Genomic DNA, 17,316 nt, shown 5'->3' with positions numbered 1-17,316 from the left:
CAGCAATCAGTTGATTTGCAAGGCTGCCGGTTTTCAGTGGCGCTTGATGTGGGGTCTCCGAGACAGCTCCAGGCTGCGATGAGAGAAGTCCCGTCACTTGGGCCGTGGGACCTGGCAGGAGCCCTGTGCTAAAGGCATCTGCGGTGGACGAACGTGATCCGGAGAACGTCAGCCAGCCCAGCCCCGCCTCAGAGCTGCAGCCAGAGCAGGATGGAGCGCCGGAGCAAGGGCACGCTGCGTGCAGCAGGGAACCACACCCAGATCCCAAGAAGCACCTCTGGGCATGCCCCTTTGCCTGGTGGAGACGGGGCATCTAACCAGGGGACATCAAGGGATCATGCTCCCAAAACTTGCCTCCACCAGCTGGGAGAGGAGCCAGACACCAGGTCGTAAGATCACGCTGGCCCTTCAGCGGTCTGTCTAGGGTTGGGTTTGAGCAGGTCCACAGGGAAGAGGAAAGCTGCCCAGAAAGATGGCTCGGACCCCATGTCACAACTATGGTCATACTGACGCCTCTCCATCCATTATACTTATGGCTCACGGGAGGTCCTCAAAGACCAGCCGACGGGGACAGACGAAGCCTGAGCTTGGTTCCTGGATGCATCAACACAGCTACATTTTTGTAAGCTGAATGCAAACCGCTGCACCAGAGCCCAGGTCGGAGCTGGCTGAGGGGCAGGCATGTGGGGAGGTCCTGCAGGGCCAGAGCACCGGGCAGTGCCCTTTGTCATCCTCTTTGCGTGCAGAGGAGGGACCTGAGTTAAGGACGTCTGTGGACTCCTGGGTGGTGGCACATGGCTCGGCTGGTTGGTTGGCGAGGTAGAAAGAACAAGAGTGGCTGATGGGGGACAAGTAAGTCTGTGGCAGAGGCAGGAGGGACCTGTGGGGTGGGCACAGAGTGTGGGGCTCCGTGTCACCTGGTAACACCCACCACGGAGCAGCCGCTGCAGAGGAGGCCCAGCCAGGTAGAGAAGTCAGCCAGGAGGCGTCAGCCAGCCTCTCTCCTCAGCCAGTCCCGGGCTGGGACGATGGGCTCATCTTCAGAAGAGTGGCGGTGGCAGGCTGGAGGCCACGCGTGAGCCCCGGGCAAGGGCTTCCTTCTCCCCAGGACTCAGCCAGCGTCTGCCACTGCCAAATAGCCAGACCGCCGAGATGGGCCCAGCTCTTGAGGACACTGGCCAACCAGTGGAGGGCAAGCTGATCGCCTTGGACCCTTCCACCCTGGGCCCATTCTGCTGGGATCGCTCCATATTCCAGGTGTGGTTTTGCCTTTCTTCCAGCAGCAATTCAGCAGGTACCAAATCAGGGGTTCGTTGAGCGTCTGGTTGCCCTGACATGGGAGCTCACTTGACATCACTGCCGATGACGGGATCTGCCTTATGGCAAAGGAGGTGTGCTGGTGAGCACGTGACCACACTATCCACTCGTCCTACCACATATCGCACCATCCCCAAACTGCCAGCCCAAAGGAGTGGGGGAAAACCCTGCAGACACAGAGCTGAGCCGAGGGGCCCGGTTGGAGATGACGCCCTGTGAGGTTGGGGAGGCCTCCTTCAGCGTGTGGTACCTACCTTCACTCAGCAGCCCTTCTACGGTGCTATTTTTCCACTACGTAGAGGATGCATCTCGGAGAACCAAGGTGGAGCGAGGAGGAGAGGGCCGGCTCTCCATCACAGCTAGCGACCCACTGGGGGAGTGTTTGCTCCCATCCCCACCGCTTTCTGCTCTGTGCGTCCAGAGATCTGGTTCCAGAGGCAAAACGCTTCCACCAGGGGACACGACAAGAGTCCCACTAAACAATTCTATGGGCGCCGCCTGCTCACTCCGGACTCCTTTCAGCAAGAAAGAAGCAGGCAAAGAAAGCGGTCACCATGCTGGCAAGAGGGGTGGACCGGATCGACAGGAGAAAGTCAGGCTGCTGCTCTGTAGCGGGGCAAGGAGGAGTATGCTTGACACTCAGGTCATCTCGGGGCATCTCTTTGTGCGGCCATGCGCAGTTTTAATGTGAATGAGAAAAGGAAGCAACACTGACCTGGTAAAATGTTGTAACCAGGGACTCAGGTCTCTCAGTGCGGAGGGTCTGGATCACCCATCAGGTAATTACAGCTGGATGAGCATCAGTGCGGGATGAGGCGGAGGGGAATCCAGGACAGGTGGTAGAGGAGGGAGATGATGAGCATCAGTTATGGCCTTGGAACTCACTGCACGATGGGGACCGATGTTCACCCCAATCACCCTCCTCTCGTAAGTGTTCCCAGCAATCATGACCCACAGAAATCCAGGAGAAGCTGTGAGGGGCTGATCTGTATCCTTCGTTTTGCTCATGTGGTGCATCACATTGATTGATTTGTGGATGTTGAACCATCCTTGCATCTCTGGAATAAATCCCACTTGATCATGGCGTACGATCCTTTTAATGAATTGTTGAATTCAGTTTTGCTAATATTTTGTTGAGGATTTTTGCATTGATGTTCATTAGTGATATTGGCCTGTAATTTTCTTTTCTTGTGTTGTCCTCGTCTGGTTTTGGCATCAGGGTAATGCTGGCTTTGTAGAATGAGTTTGGAAGTATTCCCTCTACTTCTATTTTTTTGGAAGAGTTTGAGAAAGGTTGGTATTAATTCTTCTTTAAATGTTTAGTAGAATTCACCGGTGAAGCTATCTTTTATTTGTTGGGAGATTTTGGATGATTAGTTCAATCTCCTTACTAGTAATTGGTCTATTCTGATTTTTCATTTCTCCATGATTCAGTCTTGGTAGGTTGTATGTTTCTAGGAACTTATCCGTTTCTTCTAGGTTGTCCAACTTGTTGGCGTATAATTGTTAATGGTGGTCTCATGACTCTTTGTATTTCTGTGACATCAGATGTATGTCTCCTCTTTCACTTCTGATTTTATTGGAGTCCTTTCTCTTTTTTTCTTGGTGGGTCTAGCTAAAGGTTTATCAATTTTGTTTATCTTTTCAAAAAAAAATCAGCTCTTGGCTTCATTTATCTTTTTTCTTGTCCTTTTAGTATCTATTTCATTTATTTCCACTCTGAACTTTATTTCCTTTCTTCTACTGACTTTGAACTTCATTTAGTTTTCTGTGTCTAGTTCCCAGAGGTGTAAAGTTAGGTTGTTTATGTAAGATTTTTCTTGTTTCTTGACATAGGCATTTATTGCTATGAACTTCCCTCTTAGAACTGCTTTTGCTGCATCCCAGAAGTGTTGGGATGTTTTAGTTCCATGTTCATTTATCTCAAGATATTTTTTTATCTCTCTTTTGATTTCTTCTTTGACCCATTGGTGGTTCAGTAGCATGTTGTTTAATCTCCACATATTTGTGAATTTTCCAGTTTTATTCTTATAGCTGATTTCTGTTCTCATACCATCGTGATCAGAAAAGATGCTTGGTACGCTTTCAGTCTGCTTACATTTATTAAGGCTTGTTTTGTGGTCTAACATACGATCCATCCTGGAAAATGTTCTATGTGTGCTTGAGAAAAATGTATTCTGTTACTTTGGGATGCAATGTTCTGTGTATGTCTGCTAAGTCCATCTGGTCTGACGTGCCATTTATGGCCAGGATTTCCGTATTGATTTTCTGTCTGGATGATGTGTTCACTGACGAAAGTGGGGTATGGAAGTTCCCTTCTGTTATTGTATGGCTATCTATTTCTTCCCACAGGTCTGTTAATATTTGTTTTTCATATTTAGGTCCTCCTATTTTGGGTGCATGAATATTTACAAAATTATATCCTCCTGTTGGATTGACCCCTTTCTAATTATGTAATGACCTTCTTTGTCTTTTATTACAGCCTTTGTCTTAAAGTCTATTTTGTCTGATATAAGCATAGCTACCCCAGCTTTCCTTTGCTTTCCATTTGCACAGAGTATCTTTTTCCTTCCCTTCTCTTTCAGCCTGTGTGTGTCCTTACATCTTAATTGAGTCTTTTGTAAGCAGCAAATAGATGGGTTCTGTTTTTGTTTTCTTTTTAATCCATTCAGCCACTCTTTGTCTTTCAATTGGAGAATTTAGTCCATTTACGTTTAAAGTAATTATTGACAGATTTTGTACTATTGCCATTTTTTTAATTGTTTTCTGGCTGTTTTGTAGTTCCTTTGTTCCTTTCTTCTTCCCTTGTTCTCTTTCTTTGTGATTTGATGGTTTTCTGTAGTGATATGCTTAGATTCCTTTCTCTTTCTCTTTTGCATTATCTACTAGGTCTTTGCTTTGTGGCTACCATGAGGCTTACATTAAATATCTTGGAGTTATAACAGTCTAAGTTGATAACAACTTAAGTTTGAATGCATTCTAAAACTCTATATTTGACTCACCTCCAAGTCTTGTTTGTTTGTGTTTTTTTGATGTCACAATTTACATCTTTTTATCTTGTGTATCTTTTAGCAAATTATTGTAGTTATAGTTATTTTCACTACATTTGTCTTTTAACCTTTGTACTGTCTTTAAGTGGCTACTCTCACTGCCTTCACAACATTAGATTTTCTGAATTTTGTTACATAGTTACCTTTACCACTGAAACTTATAGTTTTCCTATGTTTTCCTGTTACCAATTAGCGCCCTGTTGTTTCAGCTTAAAGAATTCCCTTTAGCATTTCTTATAAGGACCGTCTAATGGTGATGGACTCCTTTAGCTTTTGCTTATCTGTAAAACTATTTCTTCTTCAATTTTGAATGACAAGTTTGCCAGGTACAGTATTCTTGGTTGGAAGTTTTTTCTTTCAGCACTTTGAACATATCCTGCCCCTCCTTTCCGGCCTATAATGTTTCTGCTGAAAAATCTGATGTTAGTCTTACGGGATTCCCTTATAAGTTGTTTTTCTCTTGCTGCTTTTAAGATTCTCTCCTTGTCTTTAACTTTTGATGCTTCAATTATAATGTGTCTTGGTGTAGGTCTCTTTGCATTCATCTTATTTGGAACTCTGTAGGCTTCCTGGATCTGGATGTCTGTTTCCTTCCCCAGGTTAGGGAAGTTTTCAGCCATTATTTCTTCAAATAAGTTTTCTGCCCCTTTTTCTCTCTCTTCTCCTTCTGGGACCCTTAAAATGCAAACATTGCTTTGCTTGATATCGCATAAGTCCTTTAAGCTATCTTCACTCTTTTTTTATCCTTTTTTCCTTTTCTGCTCTGAGTCCCAGGGTCCTGTCTTCAATTTCAATGATCTTCTCATCTGCTTCATGTGGTCCGCTGTTGAACCCCTCTAGTATATTTTCCAGTTCAGTTATTAATTCAGCTGTGTCTTCTATTTGGTGCTTTCTCATATTTTCCATCTCTTTGTTGACGTTCTCACTTTGTTCATCCATTCTTCTCCTGAGTTTTGGGAGCATCTTTAGGACCATTATTTTGAACTCTTTCTGAGGTAAAGCACTTATCTTTGTTTCATTAAACTCTTTTTCTGAGGTTTATCTTGTTCTTTCCTTTGGAATTTATTCCTCTGTTTCTTCATTTTCTTTGACTCTGTGTTGGTTTTGATATATTGGATGGAACAGCCTCTCTCCTGGTCTTGAAGGAGTAACCTTATGGAGGAGACACACCTTATCATTCAACTGTGCCCCACCTCTTGAAGCAATCTCCAAATGGAAAAAAAAAATCCAAAAACTTCTGAAAACTAAACACAAAGAAAAAAATCTGGAAAACAGCTAGAGAGAAATGACAGATTACCTGCAGAGGAACGACACTGAATAACAGCTGACTTCTCATCTGAAACCATGGAGGCCAGAAGGTAGCATTTTTCAAATGCTGAAACAAAATAAGCATCAACCCTGAATTCTACGTCCAGAAAAAAAAAAATCCTTCAGGAATTAAGAGGAAATAAAGACATTCTCAAATGAAGGAAAACTAAGACAATTCGTTGCCAGCTGACCTACCTTTAAACAATTGTTGAGGGAAGTTCTCTAAGTAGAAATAGATTTATCACAGAATGAGTCTTGCAGTGTCAGGAAGGAAGAAAACCACAGAATGTGTAAAAATGGAGGTAAATACAATACTGTCCTTCACCCCATGAGTTTTTAAAATTATATTTGATGATCAATACAAAAAGTATAACCATCATCTGATACAGCGCTTGATGTATGTGGAGGAAATAAGACAAGTATATTTTAAAAGAGGGAGGAAGATAAAAGACCTAAATGGAAGTAAGTTTTCTAGACTTCATTCAAAGTGATAAAATGTTGGTACCAGTGGATTATGATAAGCTACGTATGTATGTTGTAACATCTAGAGTTAGCTATCACCAAAAAAAACTATATAGTGAGATATACTTGAAAACACTATAGATCTATAAAAACGGAACTATCAAAAATTTTCAAGTAACCCACAGAAAGGCAGGAAAGAGGAAACAGAACTAGAAGCAGACAGAGCAAACAGAAGACAAAAAATAAAATGTCAGCCTTAAGCCTGAACACTACTCAATAGTTGCTTTAAATGTAAATGGTCTAAATACAACAATTAAAAGACAGAGATTGCCAAAGTAGATTTTAAAAAAACCACGTTACCCAACTATATGCCGCCTACAGGAAACTCACTTCAAATACAACTATATAGATAGGTTGAAAGTAAAAGAATGTAGAAGATATACCATGAAACCATTAATTTTTAGAAGGCGGGCATGGATACATTAATACCAGATAATGTAAACTTCAGAGAAAAAGAAAATTATCAGGTACAAAAATAGACATTACTAAAAGTGAGTTGAGTAAGGTTGCAATCAACAAGATCAACCCACAAAAATCAATCACATTTCTATATACTAGCCACGAACCTGTGGCAATGGAAATTTCAAACACAGCACCATTTACAATTTCCAAAAAAAAAAAAAAAGAATATTTAGGTATAAACCAGAAAATTATGCTAAGAATTAAAAAAACGCTGATAAAAAAATAAAGAATATTCAAATAATTGGAGCGATGCATCAAGTTCATGGATTAGAAGACCCAGCAATAAATCTTCTAAAAGAAAACATAGCAGAACGTCTTCAGGACCAAGGGCGAGGCAAAGAGTCCTTAAGTACGACCCCAAAAGCACAACCTATAATAAAAAATTAATAAACAAGACTTCAACAAGACTTCAAACTTTTGCATTGTGAAAGACCCTGTTAAGAGGAGAAAAAGAGCAGCCACAGCCTGGGAGAAAATGTTTGCGAACCACATCTCCTGACAAAGACCTTGTGTCTGGAAAACGTAAAGAGATCTCAAAACTCAGCAGTTAAAAATACTCAGAAGACGGATAAAAGATGAGGAAATATCTCATCAGAGAAGAGAGACTCATGGCAAATAAGCACCTGAAAAAATGCCCAACAGCATCAGACATTAAGGACATATAAATTAAAACCACAGGGAGATATCATGACCCCCCATTAGAACGGCCACAATGACATACAGCAGAAACACCAAGCATTGGTGAGGGTGTGGAGAAATTTCATCTCGCGTCCACTGCCGGTGGGAGTGTAACAGGGTGCCCCCCGCTCTGGAAAACAGTAGAGCCGTTCCTTACGACCCTAACCACACAGCCCCGCAAGGGCGCTTCCGAGCGTTTCTCCCAGAGGAATGAAAACTTAAGCTCACACAAAACCCTGTAGGTGGATTTTCACAGCACTGTTATTAGTAAAAGCCCCAAACTGGAAATGACACAGATGTCCTTCGACAGGAGAACGGTCCGACAAACTCTGGAATATCATCCTTACGCTGGAATACGACTCAGCGATAAAAAGGAAAACGCTACTGATGCACAGGATGACTTGGATGGGTCTCAAGGGCCTTATGCTGAGTATTTAAAAACCAATATCAAAGGTGACACAGTGTCTGGTTCCATTTATGTAACGTTCTCGAAAATGACAGAGATGGATGGGGCTGGCCCCGTGGCCGAGTGGTTGGGTTCCTGCGCTCCGCTGCAGGCGGCCCAGTGTTTTGTTGGTTCGAATCCTGGGCGCGGACATGGCACTGCTCATCAAACCACGCTGAGGCGGCGTCCCACATGCCACAGCTAGAAGGACCCACAACGAAGAATATACAACTATGTACTGGGGGGCTTTGGGGAGAAAAAGGAAAAAAATAAAATCTTTAAAAAAAAAAATGACAGAGATGGAGGACAAGTTAATGGTGCCGGGGGCAGCGGTGGAGCTGGGGGTGGCAACTATAAAGGGGCACAAGGGACATCTTTGTGGATGGAGCAGTTCTGTATCTTGGTTGTGGTGGTGGTTACACAGATCTATGTACATAGGATAAGTGTGCAAAGACCTACACACACACACACACGAGAGCATGTGATAGCTGGTGAAAACTGAGCTCTGGAGTCTAGTTAATGTAAGTGTCACTAGATGATTACTTGGAAAGGACAAGACAACTAGCTGGTTTTGATTCCGTACTACAGGTGTGTAAGATGCTAATACTGAGGGAAGCTGGGTGACCCTGTACTATTTTTACAACTTCCTGTGATTCCATAATTATTTCAAATTTTTAAAAATTAAAAAAAAAAAATACCTCCCAGAAAGTAGAACCAAAAGGCAACACAGCAGAGTGAGAAAAGGTGCTGAGACGGTCAAGGTGACCGAAGGAGGCCTGGTCCCACCTGGACCCCGCACCTGCGCTAGCTCCCGGGTCCTGTCCTCGCTCCCAGCATGGGGGGAGGTACTGTCCATGGTGCTGGCCAAGACCAGCCATCCCGTTAGGCAATGACTCCCATCTCTTCTTAGTCAAATGCGTTCCAGCAGGTTCTTTCTCTCTCTCTGTCCCACGCACCTTCAACAAGATCGTCCCTCCCAGATCCTACAGACACACTGTCCTGTCTCCCATCTGTGTGCACCGCACCCTACACCCCATCCAGGGACTAGAAGCTCAGAGCGAGATGGGCCGTGCACACCTGGTGGGAGCGTGTGAATCCCCAGCCTGCCGCATTTGTAGAAAGAAAGGTCTGGAAGGTCAGACACCAGAATCTCAACCACAGCTTTCTTGGTGGTGAGACGGAGCGATTTCTATTTTCTTCTTTGTATCTAACTGTTTCCTAAAGTTTATGTAATAAAAAGATTACTTTTGAGATAGGAAAAAAATCAATACAAGTTATTATTCTATAAAATGCCAGCAATGGTCCCCCACTGCCCACAGCCCTGTTCTAATTTCTTTACGCTTGGGAGGCAGGCCATCTGAGCCTGGCTCTCCTACCTCCCTGGTCCCACAGCCCCCAGCCCCACCCCTGCCCCACTTCCGGCCTCCAGCTGCACCTACTTGCCCCTCTGGCTGGGGGTGGTGTGGGGTGGGTGCCTGAGTCCCTGCCCTTCTCTCCGAGTGTAACTCCCCTCTCTGCCCCCACATCTCTATCACGCCAACTCCTGTTGTCCTTCAAGGTCTTGAGCAATGGCCCCTGGAGAAGTCTCCCCACTCCACGAGGGAAGTGACGGCGTCCTCCTTCTGCTCCCCCAGCGCCTGGCCAGCGCACGTCGGACGGCCGGGTCAGCGGCTGCCCCTTCCAAACGGCCGCCACGCATCTCCCATTCACGCCGCCCCCCCCCGTCTTTGCCGCACCCTTCTCGCCCTGGCTCTCTCCATGGTCTCAAGTGTATGGACTTCATCCTGGGCTTCAGTTTTCTGGCCATTCAGTCAACGGGGAGCCCCACAGGAGAAGGGAGGGAGGAAGGGACAATGGGGTGGGGTTGGCACATATCCCCTACTTCCTCCTATGTGGTCCCCTCTGCCTGGTGGTCCACCACCGGAGGCCCTGGCAGGCCCTGTGCATGGTTCCCTCTCCCTCCAGCTTCTCCCCTCATCCAGCGGGCCGAGGAGTGCTGCCAGCTTGGCGCTGCTATCCCCAAGCGTCCCTTCCACCCTCTCTCAGGAGAGGGTCCCTTTGCAGGCCACCGCCCTTGAATTATCCTAGTTTGGGTGTCACCTCTTTCCTGTTGGGACGGTGACTGCTTCACTCTCAAGCGAGGGGGCCAGGTTTCGCTGGCGTGTCCAGCACGTCTGGTGCACAGCCGGTGCTCTGTAATCGCACGTGGAATGAAGGAATCCTCGAGAACATCCATCTTGGAGTTTCCGCCCTCTGTTCTCCATGGCCCGTGCCGCTGAGGGAGGGGGTCACCCACGGGCCTCAGGGGGCCCTAACTCCTCCCTCCCGTCTGTCACCGCGTGCCACTGTGGACGGGGTCCCCCTCGCACCCCTGGATGTGAGCTCAGCCACGTGACTTGCTCTGGCCAACGGAACATTAGCAGGTGTGACGCGGCGGCGGGGCGGGCTTCCAGACCCCACATCTCACAGAACAACATGAGCTGCCCTCCGGAGCTGCCCCCCAACCCCAGGAAGCCAGGCCGATCCCAGCCGCAGGACTCGCCTCACCCTCCCAAATCTCCTCCACCCGGTGCTCTGAGCTCAGTTCCGAGCCCACAAGGACGCCGACCTCTCCCCACTTTGTAGCCTCCGCCCCTCCTTCCTCACCGTGGTTTCCTTGTATCCAGACCAAACAACACCTCTTCCAGGAAGACTTCCAGGCTCTTCCCAAGCAGGAGTTCCCATCCTCCCCCAGCCTCTTGTGACCCATCCTGAGCCGGGTCACCTCCGTCTGCAGCCGGTGCCCTGCTGGCTGGGAGCTCCTCCAGGATGGGGGTGGAATGCATCCCTCTCTGGGCTCCGACAGGGTTTGCACAGAGCCCTGCACACAGCATGTGCCTACTAAGCGTGTGCATCTTCCCCTGTGTGGGTCCACTCTTGTCAACTCCACGATGACTTCCTTCGAGCGAGGACACGGTGACATATGGGTCTGTGTCCCCAGGACTGGCTGGACACGGGGCAGCTGGAGCTGCCTGTGTCCAACCCTGGGCGGGCTGAGCTTCTGGAACGGGCATTCTCGCTGTTCAGGACCCATCCCCTCCCCCTCTTCTTGCCCCCCCATCCCCAGACCCCTGCTTGGTGGCAGCTCTCAGTGGTGACATGTCCCTCATACACACCTGGCCCATCTGTCCTGTCACGCTGCCTCCCCAGGGCAGGCACCTCTATTCTGTGCCCGTCGTTCTCTGATTCCCTATGAATAGCCCATTTCATCTCCTCGGTGACAGCAAGCAGCAGGCTGAGGAGGCCTGGCTTCACTTCCGTCCCACGGCCAGGACGGTCGCCACGTTACTGTGTGACCTTCGGCGAGGCAGGCCCCTCTCTGGGCCTCTTCCCACCAGCCCTGGGACCTGCCTCCTCTCCCTGCCCGCGCTCTCCTGGGTGTGGCCTCATCACCCTCAGCCCACTCACTTGTCAGGCTCCCTTGGGATGCTCCCTGGGGACCCCATGGCCGAGGGTGAGCTGGGGGAGCCCAGGTTTGTGGGGCCAAGCAGGGAGGGGCAGGGCACGTGGTATCCTTGGAAATGACCCACTTTGGAGGGGCTCAGTTGAGCAGGGCCCATGTGAGCTGAGTGGGGTCATGCAGCCCACGTGGAGCCTCACATGTGGGACCTTAATGGGGTCACCCGAGCACAGAAGCCAGGACTGTGTGGGCCAGCCTGGAGGATGGGCCCTGTCCACGGTGACAGGTGGCCACTGGGGCCAGGGAGTCGGAGGTGGGCCCTGTGGGGAGCCACTGGTTTCCACTCAGTCTCAGAAAGGAGCCCAAAGCAGGAAACTGCTACTGTGGAAAGGAGTGAGCGTCCTGTCAGTAGGGGCGTGCAAGCAGGGGCTGCTGATCTTAAGGGCTTCTCCCACCCCGAACATGCCACCCACGCCGCCCTCTCTCCTCTGCCCCCTGCTGAGTCAGGCTGGAGCCCCGAGTCCTTTTCTGGGGACCCACCACACCCTGAGGATCTGCTGCCACCCTCTGCTCCCTGCTCCAGCATCTCCCAGGGCTCCCATTGCCTCCGGGATCCAGTTCCAGCCCCCCACGCATGCCTCCCTGGGTCTTTATTGGAAATTGAGGCTGGGAATGGGTTTGCTCTGGATGGAAGGGGTGAGAGCAGGGGTCACAGGGCAGAGAGTCACTGCCACCAGGCAGGGAGCAGTGGCTGGAAGACTTGGCATCTGGCAGGGGGGCCCGTCAGTGGAAGGGAGGGGCCGGGGGGTCGCCCCTTCCCTGCAGGGTCCTGGCCTCCCCCTCTCCCCCAGAGAAGGCGGCTCTGCTGGACCCAGGGCTGGGGGTGGGTGCAGGGACCCCACTCTGCTGGCAGGTGGACGCGAGGGCTTGGCAATGGCCTCTCCCCCCCGAAAGCCTTGCTCTGGCTCCTGACGGCCAGGACAGCGGGAACCCACGGCTGAGGCAGCAAGCAGCACTGGGCTAGCCACGGAGAGGGACTTCCTGTGGGCTGGGTGTTGGGAGCTGGTCTTCTCTGGAGATTTTGAAGCACGTGGTGCTGTGCATCTGGGCACTCAGACCGCTCACTCTGAACTGGGGGCCACACCAAGTGGGCAGGGGAATGGGCCAGATGCCTGTGGAGGGGGGCCATGGGTCTGAAAGGCTGGCTCAGGGCTGCAACGTCCCCAGCATCAGGGGCTCAGGGCACTTCCCCTGTAGGGGCGGCTCCAGCTTTGCAGGGGACCCACCCGACACACCCTCCAACCTCTCACCCCTGCTGACACCCAGACCCACGCCCTCCACACTCACCCTCACCTCTGGCTGCCCACAGGCCACTCACACCCACTCAGCTTCCCGGCTCTGTGCACGAACACCTGTTCACACGCACAGTCAGATACACACAGCACAAAAACCACCTCCAGACACCTGGATCTTCTTGCACACCCACTCACACCCAGGGCCCCGCACCCACCTCCCTCAGCTCCCTCCTCCCCCGTCCACACGTCCTCTCGTCCTCAAAGCCGCTGGACATTGTCCAACCCCGTGTCGGCTGCTTACTTCTCCCACCAGCTCTCATGTGTCCCCTCCCGTGGTCACTCAGGGTCACGCCCATCCTCCAGGAAGGAGAGCTCAGTGGTGCCCACCTGTAACCCCAGCCCCACCCCATGGCCCAAATCAATAAAACCACCGCTAAACCAGACATCAAGGGAACCCCAAATCTTTCCCTAAATCCCACAGCAAAAATCCAGGCCAAACAAGTATTTGGGCTTTTTCCTTTGCAGAATTTTTTTTTTAGTAGACATAGTCTTTTTTTTCTTCTTTCTCATTTTACAGCAAACATTGCAAATATAGAAATATTTTTCTGTACAATAGGACGATGACAGTGTACAGCGGGGACGCGGCCGGAGCACGCAGGCCCAGCCCACGCCCCTCCCGGCCACCCCCGAGCCGTCCACAGCACAGCCCTCCCCCTCGAGTCCCGCGGGGCTCCAGGATGTCCCTGAGGCCACCCGGCCGCCTGCATTCTCTCTGCCGTCTTTGGTGGCCTCCGGAGGTGGCAATGAAGCGACGGACAGGACAGAATCCACAGCAAACCACGGACAGAGGAGATGACCCGGGGAGCCAGGTGGTCAAGCCGGCCACAGGCCCCCCATGTCTGTTGTTATATCTTATTAAGAGAACTTGACTTTTATTATTTTTTTTTTTAAAAAAGGAAGAAAAGAAAAAGAGAGAGGAAAAGAAAGAAGGCAGAGAAGAAAGACAATGAAAAAAATTCCCCATCTCACCCCCATCCCTAAGACACAGTTTTCCGAAGTCCCTTGTGTGCGTGTGCGTGTGCACAGTGTGTGCGCGCAGTGTGCGCGCAGACAGGCCGCTCACTCCGGGGGGCCCGGCTCGGCACAGGAGTGCGCACCCGGCCGCCGCTCCCTTCCGTGGGTACCCTGGGCCCCCCCCCCCACCTTCTCCGCGGGGCCCGGCTTCAGCGGCTGCTGTCACGCGTGTGCACGCGTGTGTGTCAGGTTCGCGTGAGAGTCTCTGGGTTACAAATAGCTGCAATGAGTTTTGTGTCCTTTTTGGTCCAGTGGGCGTCACGAGTTGCGGGCGGGCGGGGGCGGAAGGGAGAGAGCGGGGCTCAGGACTTGTGCTGCGCAGACACGCCCTTCCAATAGTCCAGGATGTCGTGCAGATCCTCATCCTTGGCAAACTGGACCTTCTTGCGCAGCGCGTGGCCGGCCGCCATGAACTCCGCGTCGTCCTTGTGGCGTCGGCGGCTCAGTCTGAAGCGTTCCCAGATGCTCTGGGAGGCCCGGCAGGGGTATTCGGGGCTGGAGGAGTAGCTCAGGTTGTGGTACTGTGGGGACAGCTGTGAGTAAGCCAGGTCGCGAGGCCGCGGCCGGGTCAGCGGCTCCAGGATGGATGGCTTGCGGCCGCCCAGGCTGTCGTGGGGCGGGGGCGCGGGGGGCGCGGGCGGCTCGGCGGGGTGGGAGCCGGGGTACGAGTGCCGGTGCTCGCCGTACTGGCGGCCCTTCTCGGCCTCGGCCCGCAGCACGGCGGCCGCGGGCGTCACAGTGAGGATGGCATCGGCCGCGGGCGAGCTCTTCTCGATGTACTTGGCCTCAGCGGCCGCGGCCTTGTGCACCCCGGCGGCCTCGGCACGGAAGGCGCGCGGGCTGCGCACGGAGCCGCCGGCCGGGGTGGTGGAGCGTGGGGGTCCGGGGGCCGCCTCCACGCTGTGGTGCCGCTGCAGACCATGGGCGAAGGTGTCCTTGTACACGGACGACAAGAAGCCGTGCTTGCCGGCCAGCGGCTCGGACAGCAGCACCAGCTGTGGCTCGGCCGTGGACACGGCCCCGGACTTGCCGCCCTGGAAGGAGGTGGACTCAGACTTGAGGGCATCGATGCAGTTGTTGATGATCTGGTTGACCTTGTCCACCTCCTTGGCGATGGTGGAGATCTCGGCCACCGAGCTCTGGCTGTCGGGGCCCGGCCGGCCCAGCTCGCAGTCCCGGTGTTCCGTGGGCTCCCCGGTGCGCACCTCCATGTAGTTGCCCTTGCTGGCCTTCGGGGTCTCGCCGCTCTCCACCAGCTTGTACTGTTCCACCTCGCTGGCGGCCGCCGGCAGGTACGGGATGCGGGTCACAGCCTCGGGTCCCAGCAGCGGGCCCTGGGACAGCGGGGCCAGGCCGGGCGCCTCCATCTCGGGCCCGTACTTGAGCTCGATGATGGTTTTCTTGAGGCTGCCGGCCGCGGCCGCCGAGGCCGCCTTCTTGTGCTTCTCTTCCTGGCGTCTCCGCTTACGCAGGCAGTAATAGACAGCGCCCAGCACCAGCACCATGCCGAAGAGGCAGCCCAGGATGGTCATGATGTAGTGGGTGGCCGTGGAGGGGCTGGGCACGGGGCCCGGCGGGCTGGGCGGCTTGGGCAGGCAGATGGTGAGGCAGGTGTGGTTGTGGTGCAGCCCCGAGCTGGTGGAGACCACGCAGTAGGTATAGTTGGTGAGCGCGTAGAGGTTGGTCAGGCGGATCTCCTCCTGGGCCTTCGTGAGCCTGGACACGGTGGACGATCTGCTGTTGTTGAAATGCTCCAGCGTGTACATGCGGTTGAACGGGCTGGGCAGCTGGACCGTGATGGTGGCCGAGTTCTGCGTCAGCTGTTTGACCTTGATGAGCGGACGGGCCTCGGCCTGGGTGGCCAGCGTGGGCAGGGCCACCAGCGGCGTGGTGCCGTCGCCGGAGAAGCACTCGTCGTCGGCGCAGGGGGCCTCGCTGGGCTCGGGGGGCAGTGGCGGCGGCGGCGGCGAGCGGCCCGGTGGCGAGCGGCCCGGCAGCGGGTGGGGCTCGGCCGCGTAGGAGCCGTCGGTGCACACGGACTGCAGCTTGCTGAGGATGCTGCGCTGGCCGTGGCGGCCCTGGCCCAGGAGGGAGTAGCCGGAGTAGAGGGGCGGCGACTCGCACTGCATTCGGTCGTAGGTCTGCGTGGCGTTGGTGAAGGCCGCCAGCCAGCGCAGGAAGCCCAGGAGCTCGCAGGAGCAGTAGAAGGGGTTGCTATAGAGCTCGCACACGGACAGCTTGGCCAGGCCGGCGAAAGTGGAGCTGTGCAGCCGCTGGATGCGGTTCATGGACAGGTCGATGTTGATGATGTTGGGGCACTCCCAGAAGGCGCTGGGCGTCACCACCTCGATGAGGTTGGCCTGCAGGTACAGGTACTCCAGCTTGCTCAGGCCGCGCAGCACGCCCTCCGTGAGGTTGCGCAGCCGGTTGTAGCCCAGCTGCAGGACCTGCAGGTTGAACTGGCCGGAGAAGGCGCCGTCCTCGATGTAACCGATCTCGTTCTTGGTGAGGTTGAGGTACGTGAGGTTGCCGAAACGGCTCAGCGACGCGTACTGCACGCTGCGGATGCGGTTCTCGTTCAGCCGCAGATCCACGATGGTGTTGTTGATCTGCTGCGGGATGGCCTCGTACGGCGGCTGGTTCTGGCTGCAGATGGCCAGCCACACGAAACCCTTGTCGCCCTCAATCAGCCAGCAGTCGCCACGGGCCAGCCCGCCCGCGTGCAGCAGGGCGGCGGCCGCCACGCACACCCACAGCGCACCCCACCGGCCCCCGGCCATTGGGACCGCCCTCGCGGGAGACCCCGCTCAGCCTGCCCAGGGGTGGGGTGAGGTGACTGGGTGGGGGGCCGGGCTGCAGCCTCCGAAGGGACAGGGGGCGGGAGGGGAGGCTGCTTGCAGACTCAGGGGCGTCCTGTCCCAAACCGCATGGTCGCACGGCGCGAGTGCTGGGAGGGACGCGCCTCCCTCACTGCCCGCCGCCTCTCGTCGTCCGCCCGCGTCCTGCCATGGCCGTGACCTCCGTCCCCATCGGCCTGCGCGTCCGGACAGCTCCACCCTGCAGCTCCAGCTCAGCTGGTCCTGCTGTAAAACAAGAGAGGGGACAGTCGGTCAGGAGGCGCCTGGCGAGCCACAGGGCAAGCGGTCAAGTGTCCAAGCTGCCTGGGAAAACAGAGGCACATTCGAGGAGTCCCAGAACGATGCAGGACAACAGGAAATACTGACTGCCTACTTGCCGGGATCATGTTTGTGTGCTGAGGGTGGGAGGGAAGGGTGAGCCCTGGCTCCAGACTGCCTCAGTTTCCTCTTCTGCAAAGTGAAAATGACACCACCTGCTCAGCCACCTGGTGACGGCAGAGAATAGAGAGCATGTGTGCCTGGCCTGGCACCGTCTCATCGGTGACCCCATTTGTCAGAGGAGGAAACTGAGGCACAGAAACGAGACCTAAAGTTGCATGGCTGACGAGTGACGGGGCTGCTCCGGCTGGCCCTGGCCAGGGACGCTCATGTGACCGATGCTCTGCTGTGCTGCCTGGAGACTCAGGGGCGCCTCCTCCTCCCAGCAGGGTCCGGCCGGGCCCTCGCAGCCGCCTGCAGGGGGTGCTCTGAGCCCCCAGCTGAAGGGTCCTCCCCTGGCCAGCAGAGAATCTTCCGGAACTCCTGGGCTCGCCTCCAGCTCCTCTCGAGGGAGGCAGCACCCAGGTACCTGGACAGCGAGGTTCTGGGC

At 53.5% G+C, this 17,316-nt stretch overlaps 1 protein-coding gene across 3 annotated transcripts in view; it reads right to left on the bottom strand.

Annotated features, from left to right (window-relative positions):
- Nucleotides 1-13,599: 13,599 nt before the first annotated feature.
- The window catches only part of ELFN1 (extracellular leucine rich repeat and fibronectin type III domain containing 1), a 68,894-nt gene continuing 65,177 nt past the window's right edge, over nt 13,600-17,316 (bottom strand). For all 3 annotated transcript variants that reach the window (XM_046665666.1, XM_046665665.1, XM_046665664.1), the window contains one exon: nt 13,600-16,673. In XM_046665666.1, coding sequence (XP_046521622.1) covers nt 13,893-16,370 — 2,478 coding nt within the window. In that variant the 5' untranslated portion in view covers nt 16,371-16,673 and the 3' untranslated portion in view covers nt 13,600-13,892. The remainder of the gene's footprint in view (nt 16,674-17,316) is intronic.

The sequence above is a fragment of the Equus quagga genome, chromosome 7 (genome assembly GCF_021613505.1).
Source record: "Equus quagga isolate Etosha38 chromosome 7, UCLA_HA_Equagga_1.0, whole genome shotgun sequence".
NCBI lineage: Eukaryota > Metazoa > Chordata > Mammalia > Perissodactyla > Equidae > Equus > Equus quagga.
This window is presented reverse-complemented; position numbering and strand designations above follow the sequence as displayed.